Below are 17,064 nucleotides of genomic sequence, written 5' to 3' on the forward strand. Positions count from 1 at the left end.
CAGAGGGACAGTGAGCTGTGCCAACCCCTGCCATCCCTGATTTATATTCCTATTGCTTGTCCCTGATCTACCAGTGTTTCCTTGTTTCTGCTCACAGTCTCCATTAAAACAAATTGTTTGTCTCAGTGGATGTTGGATTATTAAAAGAGAATATTTTTGTGTCCATTTATATAAATAAGTCTATTTGATTGTTTATTCACATAAGATGTGATGAGGCTTGTTAGGCTGATGACAGAGCTCTTGCCAGCCTTCATCCGTGTTTATTTAAAGTCTCTGTATGATTTACTGCAAAACCTTCCCAGCTTCTCACAAATGTTTACTGATGGATGAGCTCAATTGAGACATCCCAGCTCATAACTCACAAGTCACAACATAATTCAGAAAAGAAATGTCTGCTTTCAACACACAGCCCTTGTGCAGTGGAACGCCACCAAGTTATTCCAGATGTTGGTGATCATTTCAATAAAGATCCATGACACTGGTTAAGCTGCAGCCTCTCACTGTGTCTGAAACAGACCCTGCAGGGACTTGGCCTCACAGAGTAGCGACCTTGGGTGCTTAACCAGTGTTCCCAGGATGGTTCTCTGCAGGCAAAATGGGATGAGTATTTACACGTTGCCATTTCTTCTGTGTCCTGCAGAAAAATCATTCACCCTCAATGAATTCATGCCCAGCCTTTAGTTTTACTTGCCTTGAACCAAATGTTTCCTCTTCCCCATCATTAATTAATTTTTAAGTCAGCTCAGGCACTGATAAGTGTCAACATCCTGGAGCAGGTGAGGTGCCAGTTAAACATGAGGTGCCTGAACCTGCTTGTATGCTTGGGAAGCTGTTGAACCTGGTGAAGTTAAAGGGAGTGTTAAAACCACAGGGAAATGGAAGTTTTCCTTGCACGTCTGCTTGAATTGCTGGCTTCCTAACTTTCATTTTTGATGAGGATCGTGTTCATGAAGAGAAGCTGGATGGTACAAATAAATGTTGCAGTCTGGAGGCACCGTGGCTTCTTGAACAAGAGCTCTGGGTCTAATATGCAAACACACACAGAGTTATGTCTCAGCTAAAACTTCCATGTCAGCCAAGGCATCACCAAACAGCAGGAAAAGCTAAGCAGGAGATAGTGATTTGAATCATGATGTGAACATGGTGCCACCTGTACAAACACAGGCCTTTCCTAAAGATCTAAATCCTGTGCAAAAGGAGTCACCAGTTCCTTGGGAAGTACTGATGTGGAGTGTTGGCCTCAGTACAGGCCTGCAGCTGCCTGTACCAGGGAAAGGTGGCTGAACCACGATGCCATTCCCTGTGGCACGAGGCTCATGGCAAACACAGATTGGGAAGTTTCAGCAGGAGCAGGTCTCTTCCAAGAACTCTGGACTCATCAGGGCAGCTGTCACTTCCTAGCTTGTTCATTAGCCAAAGTTGAGTCAAATCACACAGACCTTGGCCTCAGACCTGTATTTTGAATCCTGATGATGAAATTGGTTACTCATGCCAAAAAATAGCTTATTTTCCATAATATAATCTCTGTATCACCACAGAATGTGCAACACTTTTGGGAAAATCTGATCTGTCTCATGGAAGAAGTTAGTGTTGCTAGTCAAGATTTGGTGCTACTTTAAACAGCAGCAGATTAGACTTCCAAATTTGCATGAGAGGCTATTTTGGGCAGGGATTGGTATAATCCTGCTTGGTAATGGATGCCTCAGTGTGCTGAACAGGGAGCACAAGGTACAGGTTGATCTTGCCAGCAAAGGTCAAACACTGCTCGCACTCACCATATATGGCTTTGGATAATAAATTGTTTTCCTTCCTGGGATAAAGACACTGAGTTTTTCTGTCTTGGCATCAGTTGGACTGCAAGAAATAGATTGTTTTGTTTTTAACGTTTTTCTAAGAACCGTGTCGGAGTGTTACCTGCCCTGTGCTGATAAAGGAGCGGGAGGCAGGTCCCAGAGGAGCTGGTCTGGCTGCTGCTGTGGCCAGTCTGCCATCTGCAGGCCACTGCTCCGTGCTGGGGGTGTGGAGAGCAGCGCTTGGGAGTTCTTTCTTCTCCAGAAATTATTATTTGTAGCAAGTTGTTTTTTTCTAATAAGTGCCATCTAGTAATTTTTAACTTTTCCCCATCTGATCCTATAAATAGTCATCTATGTTCTTAAAGAAAGCAAAGACAGTGGGGATGAACAAACCTTAGATTTATCTAGGTTGATGAATAATTGCTAATTGTTGGTTTTATTGTCTGTCATTCATTTTTCTAAATAAACATTTTTGTGCCTAGAAATGGGACATTCCATAAGACATTCAAATTCTGTCCTTCACTTTCAATCCATTAAATCTTTAGTAACCCTTTTGTGGGGGTGGTCTTAGATTAAAACAGCACTGCTATAATGTTCAATTTTGAATATTAAAAGATATGTTGAGCAGGAGATCTGTGTATACGACAGCCAGGCAGCTTGCAAGCACCCCAAAATATTTTGGTTTTATGTTCCAAAAATTGATAGAGGATTCAGTAGCAGAAATACTCCGGGTTTTACCTTCTTATTGCCCAGGTATTTGAAAGGTAAATGATCTGTGCTTAGCTCTTTTTTTAACCATTGCTAAAGAATCTTAAATGAGTTTTTAATCGGGGAGAAAATTTAGTGTAGGTTGCCCTCAATTTACTGTTTTCAATGCTGTAACAAAACTTCATGTATAGAGTGAAATGTTTGGTATGTGCCACATAACATTTCCATAATTTTTTCTTTGTTTCAGGTCTTCCTGAACAATACTACAGCCTCACTTGGTTCCTCAGCCCTATCCTGGGCTTGATCTTCACTCCGCTTATAGGTTCGGCCAGTGACCGCTGCACGCTGAGCTGGGGCCGCCGGCGGCCTTTTATCCTTGCTCTCTGCATTGGTGTCCTCTTTGGAGTTGCACTTTTCCTTAATGGCTCTGTGATAGGTAAATAACAAGGAAATCCCCCACATGCATCCCTACTAATGTACCTGCTTTGATATTTTAATGTAGGAAGTAAAGATAACGTTCTGCAGTTGCTTTACCTCATATTTAATGTTAAAATTATAAGAAGTCTCCACAACCCTGCCCTTGAGCTCTGTCCATCTTGCCTGTTATTATTTGAACTCATGAGTTACAGCACTGTGCTGAGCATTGTGCAATCGTAGCTGTAACTGGTATTAATAACAATGTTATTAATACAATGGTTGCCAGCATAATGTTTGCAGTCGCTGAGACGAATTTGGTTGATCCTTGACATGGGAAAATTGTAGCAACCTGTTCACAGGGAAATGTTTCCTGTTGTGATCCATTTTCCCTTTAATGCATATCTGGGAACACATCCTGTTTCCAGCATTATTTCAAAAATTATCTTTTCACTTTTTCTTGTGCTTTTCTTAGACCCAGTATTGAAAAAGTCCAGAACACAGTTAATATTTGTTTATCAAAAACTATGTGGGAAAATAATTTTTCCTGAGCCCCCATAAAAGCTGGTAAAAATAGTTTCCCTTGAACATAGTTTACTACTAATTTAATCTACAATCTCTTTGTAAATTTATTGTAGGAGAGGTGACAGCAAGTACATTTATGAAAATGTTTACAAAATTATTGGACTGATACAAACAAAAGGAACTTAGCACCTAATAACATCCTCTTGGCTCACTTTTTTGGGGTTAGATGCAGCTCTATTGTGAAACAGGTCTACTAATTGAGGGAAATGAATGGAATGTTACCTTGGCTCAGCCTGTTAAAGCCAGACGGGAATGCTGTATGATTGGCTTCAGTTCTCTGCAAACTGCAGTGGACAAGCTATTCATATAGGTGACATTTAGTTTATGCTTTTTTAATCTATCCAAACAATAAATATTACTTATTTGAATTGTTATCATATGGAATTGTCCTAGGATGACTGTATGGTTTGATATCCATTGTATTTAGTTGTCATCAATTGTATTTAGTTGTTGTGTCTCCAGAATTTACTCCTCTTCCTCCAGATGTTTGCAGGATGTTTGACTGCAACCCTCTTACAAGATTTTAAGTGATAAGAAGCTTTCAGTTCCATGCAGTAGTTTAGGTCAGGAGCCATTGATACTAGCAAAGCAAACCTCAGGTTCAGTTTATAGGCTTATTTTGAAGCCTTCTAATAAATCAGCACAAAATTTTGTCTGTTTTTGTTCTTTGCTTTCCTATCCTCAGCCTCCAGTTACTTGCAATCCTAACCCTAACCCTAACCCTAACCCAACAGGAGATGCTGGAAAAACTGTATCAGACCCTCTTTCATTATGTGGCCTCTGGTAGTAGGAGTCACAGGGAGGATAACCAGGAACACAGAGGTTGGCTAATCCCAATCATGATACAGCCATATCCCAGGAGAACACCTTACCCAGCTCCTGTTCTCTCCTGCCCTGTTCAGGTTTCCAGCAGATATAAAGCACTGTTTGTGTTTTCTGCCTTCAAAGGGTTTGGTATAAATGAAGATTCAATATGCAGGAATCAGCACTTGAGATTTAGCTGATTTTCAGTAGCTTAGCCAGTTCATCTCCTTCCACAGACATTTTAATCGGTTACACTAATGGTTTTATCAGCCTCACATGTGTAACTTCTAAATCTCTGTGATTTGAGTAATTCATGCTTTTGTCGCTGGTTCATCTTGTAACAAATTATCCAGCTCTGTGCTAATGCTGCCTTTCTACTCTGTAGACAAAAAGCATTTCATATCATGCTGTCAACAGAAGCTGACTGATGCTTTTGCAATGCAAAATATATCCATGTTGCTTCATCCTTAAAAGTTTTGCTTATAAAAAGCAATCTAGAAAATAAGAATGTTTAAGAAAATCAAAAAGATAGATGAAGGGGTTAAATTTCACTTTATCCTGGTGTACTGTGACTACTATACATTAAGCATCATGTCAGGAATGCTGCCAGCAGTGCAGTTACCTGTGAATGTATCTGACAGATGAAATATGTCATTTTGGATGCTCCCCTCTCCCACCATGGCTGTCTTTATAAAAACAGCCTTCAGCATCTGAAGGAAAATACATGGGAGGAATACGAAATAATATCCAGTGCTCCCAGAGGTTTAAGAGATGCTTTATAACATAACATTTTGATAAATGTCAGTCTTAAGAGCATAAAAACCATCCTTGTCCTAGACCTTCCATGATGCTGTGCCAAAGAGCTGAAATTGCCATTTTGCTTCATAAAGGAATGTTTGCAGTGAGTATGTTGGCCACCTTTCTCTTAAGGTATTAAGCTTGTTCTTAGGAGTTTGCCCTTTTTAAATGAGATGCTCAGATACCTCTCCCGTTTCTCCCCAGGTCTGGCTATTGGTGATGTCCCGGACAAGCAGCCCATTGGAATTGTTCTCACAGTGCTTGGGGTTGTGGTGTTGGACTTCTGCGCTGATGCAACCGAAGGGCCAATTCGGGCCTACTTGTTGGATGTGGTGGACAGTGAAGAACAAGACATGGCCCTGAACATCCATGCATTTTCAGCTGGTAGGGAGTTAGCTGAGATGTTTTTGGCAGCTGTTCAGTCTTATTGATGACCAGATTGTGGCTGAATTGATTTTTCCTGAACTCACTTCTCACTTTTTTCTCTTCACAGGTCTTGGAGGAGCAATTGGTTATATGTTAGGAGGGCTGGACTGGACACAGACCTTCTTGGGTAGCATTTTTAAATCTCAAGAGCAAGTCCTTTTTTTCTTTGCAGCCATTATTTTCTCTGTCTCCGTTGCTCTCCACCTTTTTAGCATTGAAGAAGAGCAATATAACCCTCAGCAGGATAGGATTGATGATGAAGGAGACACACTTTCCAGTGCCAAATTCAGTGGCAGTCTCCCCCCTCTGAACAGGCTGAATGTAATTAGTGAGGAAGAGCCCTATGGAGCTTCCATGTTCCATGATGAGGTTCAGTCAGAGCATGACCTCAATATGGAGTTCCTCGAGGTGAACATTGTGAGAAGCAAGAGCGACTCAGTTCTGCACATGCCCGATGCCACACTGGAAATTGAATCGGAGCTGCTTTTCCTGCATGACATCGAACCCTCCATTTTTCAGGATGCTTCATATCCAAACACTCCCCACAACACAAGCCAAGAGATCATGAAGTCCAAACTCAACCACCTGTCTGCTTTCCTCAGGGAGAACGAGAAGGAGGAGGAAATGTTGCTTGATAATCGTTTAAATGAAGATAAAATCCCAAACATCAACGGCTCCCTACCAAAAGAGTTCCTCAACGGGCACGCCAGAATAGGCATGAAGCAATCCAGCACTTCCAACTCCATGCGACGGCGGAGGCACATGTTCTACCGACAGCCGTCCTACACCTTCTCCTACTACGGCAAGATCGGCTCCCATCGGTACCGCTTTCGCCGGGCCAACGCCATCGTCCTGATCAAGTCCTCGCGCAGCATGAACGACATCTACGACATGCAGAAACGGCAGCGGCAGCGCTGCCGGCACCGCAACCAGAGCGGCACCACCAACTCCAGCGGGGACACGGAGAGCGAAGAGGGCGAGACCGAAACCACTGTCAGACTGTTGTGGCTGTCGATGCTAAAGATGCCCAAGGAGCTGCTGAGGCTGTGCGTCTGCCACCTCCTGACTTGGTTTTCCATCATTGCTGAAGCTGTGTTCTATACAGATTTCATGGGACAGGTCATCTTCCAGGGCGATCCAAAGGTAGGAGAGCAGTTCCCATGGGCAGGCCTGCTCAGAGTTCCTCATTTCTGAGATGTGCTCAGTATAACAAAGTGGTTTTGGTGTCTGTGTCTGTTGCAGGCCCCTTCAAACTCAACTGAGCTGCATGCCTACAATGCTGGGGTTCAGATGGGATGCTGGGGGCTGGTGATTTATGCTGCTACTGCTGCTGTTTGTTCAGGTAAGAGACTGTGCAGTCATACAGTGGAATGCACCTCACGCATGTATTTCTAAAGTAAAAGTAGAATCATGGAATATTCTGAGTTGGAAGTGACCCACAAGGATCATCTAATTCCTGGCCCTCCTGAAAGTGTTGTTTCAGTTGGCATCCACCTCCTTGTTTGGGGTAAAGGATATTCTGGAAAAGCATGTCTTGTGGTCTTGAGGGGAAGGGCTTCTTTAAGAATCAATATGAAAATGTTCCTCCAAATGTTGAGGTGGAAATATGAACAGATGGTTAAGTGGCATAAAGCACAAAATGAAATCAAAGGATATTGAGTGGCATTTAACAAGCCTTCAGAAAACTAAAACCATGCTTCATAGAAGATGTACACATATGCAAGAGGGTTTTTGCAAAGACTGTTTTTAAATCAAAATTATAAATATATATTTCTTGAAAGTCATTCTGCAGATAATTTGGGCTTGCAATAGACTCTGAAATTTAGAGTTTTTGTCAAACTTAAATTCTGTCTTTTGTAGCACATAGCAGGCATGTCTGCACAGCTCTGTACTCTGGCGACAGGCTCTTTCTGAAGCAGGAGCACATCCTGTTCCCAATGGGGGTTGGGCTGTGCTGGTCAGACAGCCCAAATATGAGCATCTACCTCCTAAACAGGATATAGAGCTGCCACATCAATCCCCAAAAACTGATATTGAAGGGGAAGTGGCTTCAAACTGAAAAAGTAGGTTTAGATTGGATATTGGGAAAAATTTCTTCCCTGTGAGGATGGTGAGGCTCTGGCACAGGTTGCCCAGAGAAGCTGTGGTTGCCCCATTCCTGGAATGTTCAGGGTCAGGTTGGACAGGGCTTTGAGAAACCTGGGATAGTAGAAGGTGTCCCTGCTTATGGCAGGGGTGGTTTGAATTGGATGGTTTAAGGTCCCTTGCAACCTAAACCGTTCTATGATTTCCTGTTTTATTCTTCATCTCTGCAGCCTTGTTGCAGAAATACTTGGACAACTATGACCTTAGCATAAAAGTGATCTACATCCTGGGCACACTGGGTTTTTCCCTTGGCACTGCAGTGATGGCCATGTTCCCCAATGTGTACGTCACCATGATAATGATCAGCACGATGGGTATAGTCTCCATGAGCATCTCCTACTGCCCCTACGCGCTTTTGGGACAATACCATGAGATAAAACAGGTAAATGGAATATTTAGAGTATATATGTGAATCAAGGCAGAATATTCATGTTTCTCATAAGATCATGGTGGCATAATGGATTTGTTAAATCAAATTATTGAAGATAACCTGCTTTGTTGAGATGTGTGCCAAAGCTTGAATGGATAGTAAATAGCAGGAGCTGGTGCTGAAATCAGATAGTTTTGGCACTGAGTTGGCTCAGAGGGATTGCTTTTTTCTATGATGAGGTATAAAACAATCTGGGTGCATATGGCAGATGAAGAGAAATTAAATTATTATTGGAGTATTTACTATATATCTAGTTGTTACTCCTGTCTCAGATGTGGTATGGTAGTGTTACTCAGGTTTTTCACAGTCTTAGATTTTGAAGTGAGTCTGGAAATGCAGCTGTAATTTTGGGGATGCATAAAGGAAAACAATTCTGCTGGAAACAAGGATGATTTTACTTCCCAACAGTGTCATTCCACTGTTCCATTTGGATTACAAATTACAGGAGGATCATTTATTGCAAGTTCCTGCATTGCAGTTGAGAGGGGGATTCCTTTTTACGATCATAAAATTAATGTTTCATGTAACACCAAATGTTTCATGTAAAATTGTTTTTACAAAACCTCATCTTGGAGCTAGAAGTGACCTAGTCAATACCTGCCTCATGCTGCAGGGTCCTGAGGAGGCTGTTGATGAGCAGATAAGGAGGCTGTTGTTCTGGAGTTGTGTAGTGGTGCTACACAAAGATGATGTGAAGTTGACCATGGGGCTGAGGAATTTGAGGAAGGTTCTGGTGTTTAAGTATTGCTTTCATCCATTGTTTTACCGCCTGCCACATTTCTTGTCTTTTTGCAGTACATCCACCACAGCCCTGGGAACTCGAAGCGAGGGTTCGGCATTGACTGCGCCATCCTGTCGTGTCAGGTTTACATCTCCCAGATCCTGGTGGCCTCCGCGCTCGGCGGCGTGGTGGACGTGGTCGGCACGGTCAGAGTCATCCCCATGGTGGCTTCGGTGGGATCCTTCCTGGGTTTTTTGACAGCGACTTTCTTGGTGATTTACCCTGAAGTCAATGAAGAGCCAAAGGAAGAGCAGAAAGGACTGGGTCCTCCAGAGACAGCCGAGGGCAGCGGTGCGGGCGTGGAGAAGCCGACGGTGCTGAAGCTGACGCGCAAAGGAGCCACGGCGGCGGAGCCGGAGGGCGAGTCAGCCGTGTGAGGCCACCGACACTTGTTCACCCACATTCCAAGGAGTGCAGGTGCAGGATCAAGAACTTTTGTTGTGGTTTTCTTTTTCCAGGAAAGCAAATTAGGACCTTCACTACTTGTAGCTAAAATTTGCAGAAGAAAAGGCAGTTTCATGCAAAAATGTAAATTAAATTCTGTAGTCCTTCCTCTAGGTTTGAGCAGGTCACTCTGACGCTAATTGCTTTCTCTACAACTTAGAAACGTCATTTCTGAACACTTTTTTATTAAGAATACATTTAGATTTCAACTAAGTTTTATTAATCTGCATGAGACTCACAGTGTATACAATTAGCAGTTAGAAAAATTAAGTTTTCGGCTGTTTTTAAACTAACAGAAAATGGAAGCTATCTCTACCTATAGTTTCTTGCCATTTTTTTGTCTGAAAATTTCAGATTTCACTAGCATAATAACTGAATCAAATGCTTAGACATCAATCGATTTTTTCACAAGCATGATATTACTGGTCTGACAGCTACGTTAATTTTAGACTTCATGTTTTTGTTAGTGCAATTACTGCAGAATCCTTTTATTTGCAATTATTTTCAAGGGGAAAAAAGCAATTACTGCAGAATCCTTTTATTTGCAATTATTTTCAAGGAAAAAGAAAAGCAATTACTGCGGTTTCTAAGAAATTGCCATGAATTCTTTTAGTCATACTATTCACAACCACTCCCAAATCTGCTGCTTGTCAGGAGAGGGTGACACTGTGTGCTGGATGTCAGCTTTAGGTGGAAGGAGCAGCAGCTGGGAGAGGTGACCAGCACTCACAGGTTTCTTTATCACAAGTGCTGCATTTTATGAATGTCGTTGGAATACGCTGTGACAATTTTTAGCTGAGAGTTTCACGTGCTGGTGAACTCGGGGGTTTTCTCAGCATTTAAACCTGATCATCTCTGGAAGAAGCTGCCGTGGAGAAAGGGCATCTCTGGGGTCAGCTTCACGGGAGGGGGCGTGCGGATTCTCTTCTGTAGGGAAAGGAAGTCACTGATTAATTGCACTTTTTACAATCCTTTAACCTCCTGGCTGGGAATGCAGCAGCCAAGGTAAAGGCACGGGGTCAGTACAACAAGGAGAACCCAAGGCCTACCTCCGTCACTTTATTGCTTAGTCTGGGTGTATAAAAATCTGTGTCAGAAACAGTTTTCAGGCCTTAAAATTCAAATGTTGCTGTTCCGGTCCCTGTGTTGGAGGAATTGTAGGCCAGAGCTCTTCTGAGCTGCCGTACCAATGTCGTCAGCACATCCTCCATTGTCCCCTTCCATGATTCAGGACACAGCTGCAGTGCAAAGATACTTTTCTGGAAAGAGTTGTGCTAACTTGATTTAAAATAGGTTTGGATCATTATCCAGCAGCCATTTAAAGCAACTTTCAAAACTTGTGTTTCACAAACTTCTGATTGTCATTTGTAAGACATGTTTGTGATGCTGTTGACTCATTTTGGCTTGGGCCCCCTGGGCTGCTGTCAGTCCGTGTGCTGGACAGGCAAACACAGCGTGGTGTGAGATTCCTGCTGCCTCAAACTCCTCCTTCTCCAAGACTTGCAAATGCCTGTGTCAATCATGCTGCAATCCAGGCATTCAGACAAAGCTATATTACAATATGAAAAGCAATTTTTAATGAACTACTTGAATTGTCAATGTATTTGAGAAATGGATGTTTGGATGTATTTGAAGGTGGTGTCCGTGGGTTTCTCTGAAGGCTTTCAGTCAACGCCTATGGCCTCTGCTATCAAGAGTGACCAGTGTTTAGCCTGGTGACATCACAGAGCACTGAAGTACATGTAATCACACAGGACTTAGGGGTTGTATTTGTTTTTCCCAGTATCTTGAGGAAGTCTTTTTTTTTTCCTATGGTGAATATTTTTTTTATGTAGAACATGTACTGTGAACTGTGTTCAGCCAGGGGAGTGATACTACTGAAGAGTGTGAGATCTTACTGAAGAAAGCAGTTGTGAGAAATTCTGACATGAATTTTACCATCTCAGTTACAATTAATATATTCTGGTGATGTTCATGTGTGAGAGACAAATTATGTGTTTCACCCTGGAACTGGCATTCATGTAAGTTACATGCTGAGTTACACATTTTAAAGTGGCTTTAATATTTTAGTTTTGAAGCTCCTTTTGAAGATTCTGCTTTTGGTTAAATAACCACTGTCAAGTACTCCTTATTTTAATCTCTACTGCAGGAAACGTTCTTCAACAGTTTAAAAACCTGCATCTTCTGACTGGTGCCAGCCTTACTCTTTCCCCAAGGGTTCCATGGACCAGCATGGATCAAATCTCCATTACTCCACATTGCACTTTCTAAGCCAAGATCTTTCACTGCACCATCAGACTGACCAAATAGCTGCAGAGAGGGAGGAGAGGCTGAAGCTCCCTCTGACTTCACATCCCACAGAGGGAACATGAAACCATTTTGTGAGTGAGCTCACCCATGTTTATGGAGCTTTCTCAGCCAGGGAAGGCCAAGGAGGGAGGAAGGACCTTTCATTTCAAACCCAGAGGCTTCAAGCTATGGCAGGGCAGGGCCAGTTTTGTCACAGACAGCGTTTGGCATGGCTTCATTTCTAAGAACTGGATGCTAAAATCTGTGTTTGGAGTTGTTTATGGGGCTAATAACACACGAATATGCATGCTGCCACAGCAGGAAGCTGATTTCACTCCCTGGTAAAGGCAAAGGAAATAATTATTCATTGTAAATGTGCTGAAGTTTTTGTAGTGTTGCCAGAAGAATTAACTTGGGGAGCCCCAGCCAAAGCATCTCTTCCTATCCTTGGGCCAGCCTGGGAAACTTCCACTCTGGCTTTACCTGCTGAGGTCTCCCAAGGGCTTTTCCTTGGATGTGAAAGTTTTCTTTCTAGCCCCAGCACTTCTCAGGATAGAGTGGGCAATGAATTATTTCTTCATCTGTCCCTTACCTTATCTTTTGATACAGAAATGATTAAACTTTTTGCCACAATTAAAGATAAAGTAGTACAGTTTTATGTGTTTGTTGCAGAGCTTGTGGAAAGAGAAGTTTGAAATGGCTTTTTTTTGTTATTCCTGGTGACAACAAACACCTTTTTTTTTTTGTTTGTATTCCTGTCTAGTTGAAGTCATCCCATTGGACCTTCAGTGTAGTAGGACTAAGGTTTAGTGGTTCAATTCTGTGTTGTTCAGTACTATAAACAATTTTAACACGTTCTGCTGCAGTGATGTGTGACACAAGGCACTGCTGGTGCTCAAACCCTTGAGGGCTGTGGTCAATCAGCTGCACATCTTGAGATGTTTCATGTGAGAGCAGAGAAGCTTTAACTTTCACCCCTCAGAAAGGCCAAGTGTGGATTTGGCCCTGTTGGGTTATTCCAAGAGTCCAGTGATATCTGTGCTGTTTGTGGACAGCAATTTCAGATTCCAGAAGCAATAATTTCTTAAGAATGTTTCTCTTCCTGCTGATTTGATGACTTTCATAGAGATTTATTGCCTAAATAGCCTTTTAATAACACAAATCTGGCAGTTTGCTGGCTGTGAACAGTTGTGGAAAGATAGGGGTTGTTCATAATCATGAGGGAGGGTGCCAGTAAATCCAAGAGAGGTTTGTGCTCTTGAAACACACAATGTCCTTTTCCTCTTTCATCTGGAGCCTTTTTCTAGGCTCTGAAATATTCCCAGCACATCAGTCTGGAAAGGAGGTGGCTGCAAATGTACCCTCCTGATTTTTTTGCTGTTGCCAATGCTGGCACTCAGACACCAGGATGGAACAGGCTGCGTGAGGTTTTCCTCATAGACAAGGACCGAGTCTTTCTTATCCCTCTCCCAGCAAGAACTGAACCCCCCAGCACTTGCAATGAGAGCAGCAACCATGGTGCATTTAGCAAGGTACCTCGTTCAAACCTCAGTTCCATCATTAGGAACATGTCCCCTGCCCTTGGTCCAGGGTGAGCTTGGCTTCCTCCAGAATCCACCATAAAAAGCAGGATTTTGCTGGCTGCCAGGTCTCACAACCATGGAGGTTGAGGTCACATCTATGAGCAAAGGTAGAGAAAGTCACACTTTGTTCCTGGGAGAGCTGGGACATCTGGGCAGGAGAAGCTCAGGAGGTAGGTGCTGAGATTTGGGGGTTTTTAGGGATGTGTGTGTGTGTGTGTGTGTGTGTGTGTGTGTGTGTGTGTGTGTGTACCTTTGTGTTTGTACATTTCCAGACACACTGCTTGGGCCAAAATACCTTTGGGGATTGTGTGTTGCTGTCCCTGGACTCCACAATGTTTTCAACTGAGTTCTTCCAGGTTTCCCTCATCCTAGTCTGATGTGAGACAAGCTCAGCTATAAATATGTATCCTTAAATGAACAAATGAACTCCTGCATGATATTCCAAGCACATGTAGCAGCTTCAGCATCTGAAGTGTCTGTCGTGAAAGAGAAGTTGGTTTTCTTTGCAGCTGTTTTGTCCTCGTTTCCTTTGAATAGGCCAAATAAATGTAATGGACACCAAATGTTGCACAGAAATGTTGTTGATGACTGTGTGGAAAAAATACCAAATTTTATTTTTCTTTGCAGAAACTTTATGGTTCCAGAGAGTCCTTTAGCTGTTTTCTTTCCTTAAGTGACAAAGCTGAACGTTTGTAAAGCACATCACAAAATGGTCATTTGGAAAAAGTGGAGCTACCCAAAGTTTTCTCTTTGTCATGTTGCATCCAAAGGAGCTGCAGCAGCTCAAACACCAACTGGGGTTTGAATTTGAGTCTCAGCAGAGTTCAGAAACTGCCTTAGAAAACAACAAAAAGGATCAATTCCTTTTCATGACACTTGCGCCCACTGATTTGCTCATTAAGGTGTTCCAGGTTTTCCTGTCACTTAAATTAAAATCACCTCCTGGAAAACCAATTTAATTTGGTTCCTCAACCCAAGCAACTTCACCTGAATTTCCACTTCAGCTTCCCTTGCCCCAAGAAACGAGGGGTGCCCAGGAGGGAAGAATACATCCCCCACCAAAAGAGAGCATCTGCTGTAATTAAAGGGCTTTTGAAGCCCTTGTGACCTGCTAAAATTTTAAGGAAAATGAGCATGGTTCAGTTTCACCTGCTCTGGCACATTTATTCTTAAATTTGGAAGTTTGGGTTGAAGATTTGGGAGCATTTAGTCAAACTCAATGTCACCTTATTTACTGTGCACCTACTCAGTCCTCTGTAACAGCCAAACTGTAGTAAATAACCCCAAAATCCAGACTTTTTCTCTCAAAAAATTGGCAATTCCCATTGTGAATTTGTTTTGCCTGATGTAACATGAACACTAAGCCCTTTAAGTAGCCAAATGACCAGCTTATTTTAAATGCCTCGTATTACTAGAAAGCTGCATATAGGCATCTCATAGCGGGGAAAAAATTTAAAAAAAAAAAAAAAAGAAAAAAGAATATTTAGTTCCTTTGTGAACTGGCCATATGACAACTACTTTTTTATCAACTTATTAAGTTGGGGCACTATAATAGCTCTTGCTGAGTTTAGCAATGTTTATAAGCATGTGTTAAACACATAATGTTGTTTTATGAGGAAAAAGGGATAAAGAAAAGTGATGTCACAGATGAATGTTTGAGTGCGTAGATGGCATAATGTATGTATGATTTTTATTTCTACACTGTTGAGCTTATTTTCTGTTTAAAGGTTAAAAAAAATTGTTGCATGAGAACTGTTTTACTGTGTTCTGCACTTTCTGTTCTTTTTGTATAATCTTGATTTTTTTTCATTTATGCATAGAAAGAAAAAAAAATCAGTTTAGAAATATTCTACTCCACGAGACATTGTGTTCCAATCTGTTGTTCCAAAGTTCGATCTTAATAAACATTTCAGTAAGAAATTGGTGGCTCATGTCCCTGTGGTGTTTTTAGGGAAGGTGAGCAGAGGGACACCTGGTCCCTGAGCTGTGAAAGGCAAATGACACTCATCTGCACCCCAGAGTTTCATGAATATTTCTAAAAATGCTACTGCCAAACATTGCCTGGCAAAAATGCAGGTGTTGCAATTCAGAGATGATTCTAAACTCACCTGACACTTGCCAGGGTTCAGGTGTAACCCAGGAAAGAGCACAGGTGGAGCAAAATGGGGATATCTGGGGCAGGTGTGTGTCCCCAGCTCCAGGCTCTGCTCTGACAATGGGTGGTGGCTGTCACACAGAATCCATCACCTCTCATCACATCATCAGGGCTGAGGAGCTGAGGGTCTCCCGTCACCTCTGAGTCTATGATTTAATAGCCACAGGCAGCTCCCAAACCAATCAGTTCCCATCCAAACTCATCAACCTCATGGACCATTGCGAACAGGAGGGGAAAGCTGGAGCCAGATCACAAGCACCAGCTGATGGATAAACTTGCAGTGAAGAGTTCACTTGTGCCATTTGATTTCTAGTTTCTTTGACAGATTTAATCTGTGATTCTTCCTAAAGGAAATTCTTCAGAACATTAGTATGAAGTATCAGCAACTCTGAGAAGTCAATGCCCACCTGGTGTTTGGTTCATTTTTCACAGAATCATCACAGAATCAACTACACTGGAAAATACCTCCAAGATTGAGTCCAGACTATGACCAATCACAACCTTTGTTAAGTAGACCAGAGCACTGAGTGCCACATCCAGTCTTTCCTTAAACACCTCCAGGAATGGTGACTCCACAAGCTCCCTGGGCAGCCCTTTCCAGTGCTTGACAAACCATTCCATAGAGAAACTATTCTTAATACCCAATATAAGCTTCCCCTAGTGCTAACTGAGGCTATTTCAGCTTCTCCTATTCATAGAATGGACTTGATGATCTCCAAGATCTTTTCCAACCTAGCTGATTCTGTGATTCTGTGCTTGTGACTTGGGAGAAGAGACCAACCACCACTTGGCCACACTTTGCTATCAGGGAGTTGTAGAGGGTAACAAAGTCTCCCCTGAGCATCCTTTCCCCATATTGAGACACCACAGCTCCCTCAGCTGCTATCCCCCAGGTTTGTGCCCCAGAACCTTTCCCAGTGCCATTGCTTGTCCCTAGACACGCTTTAGCACTTCAATGTCCTTCTTGTCATCAGTGGCCAAAAACTAGAAAAATTACATGAGGTGTGGCCTCCCCAGGCACAGAGGGGACAATCACTGCCCTGGTCCTGCTGGCCACACTAGGGATGACACAGAAGGCCAGGAGGCCACCGGCCCCCTTACCCACCTGGGCACACGCAGCTCATGTTCAGCCACTGTCGGCCAGCACCCCCAGGGCCCTTCCCGCCTGGCAGCTTTCCAGCCACTCTGCCCCCAGCCTGGGGCACTGCAGGGGCTTCTTGGGATACAAAGGCAGGACCCAGACCTTGCTCTTCTGGAACCTCACCCTGATGGCCTCACACCATCCATCCAGCCTGGCCACATCGCCCTGCAGAGTATTCCTACGCTCCACCAACTCAACACTCCCACACACCTTGTTGTCATCACAAATTTACTACTGAGGGTACCCTCAATGCCCTTGGCCACACCAGCAGGACAGACACTGAACAGGACTGGCCACAGGGGACACTGCTCGTCACCAGACACCAACTGGATACGGCACCATTCCCCACCACTCTCTGGACATGGCCATCCAGTTCCTAAGCCAGCAAGGAGTGCCCCTGCCCAAGCCCTGGGCTGTTGGCTTTTCCAGGACTGTGCTGTGGGATACAGAATCAAAGGCTTGCCTGAAGTCCAGGGAGACTCCATCCACAGCTTTTCCCTCAGCGTTGAGGCATGTCACCCTCAGCCCAAAGGACATCAGGTTGCTCACACTAGACCTGCCTTTCCTA

The 17,064-nt window shown here is 43.2% G+C and overlaps 1 protein-coding gene across 5 annotated transcripts in view; it reads left to right on the top strand.

Annotated features, from left to right (window-relative positions):
* The window catches only part of SLC45A4 (solute carrier family 45 member 4), an 85,577-nt gene extending 70,457 nt beyond the window's left edge, over positions 1-15,120 (top strand). For all 5 annotated transcript variants that reach the window (XM_023921596.2, XM_023921591.2, XM_023921592.2 and 2 more), the window contains 6 exons: positions 2,749-2,937; positions 5,307-5,486; positions 5,596-6,671; positions 6,771-6,870; positions 7,844-8,055; positions 8,899-15,120. In XM_023921596.2, coding sequence (XP_023777364.2) covers positions 2,749-2,937; positions 5,307-5,486; positions 5,596-6,671; positions 6,771-6,870; positions 7,844-8,055; positions 8,899-9,261 — 2,120 coding nt within the window. In that variant the 3' untranslated portion in view covers positions 9,262-15,120. The remainder of the gene's footprint in view (positions 1-2,748; positions 2,938-5,306; positions 5,487-5,595; positions 6,672-6,770; positions 6,871-7,843; positions 8,056-8,898) is intronic.
* The last annotated feature ends 1,944 nt before the right edge of the window (positions 15,121-17,064 follow it).

This window comes from Cyanistes caeruleus, chromosome 1, assembly GCF_971803275.1.
Source record: "Cyanistes caeruleus chromosome 1, bCyaCae1.hap1.1, whole genome shotgun sequence".
NCBI lineage: Eukaryota > Metazoa > Chordata > Aves > Passeriformes > Paridae > Cyanistes > Cyanistes caeruleus.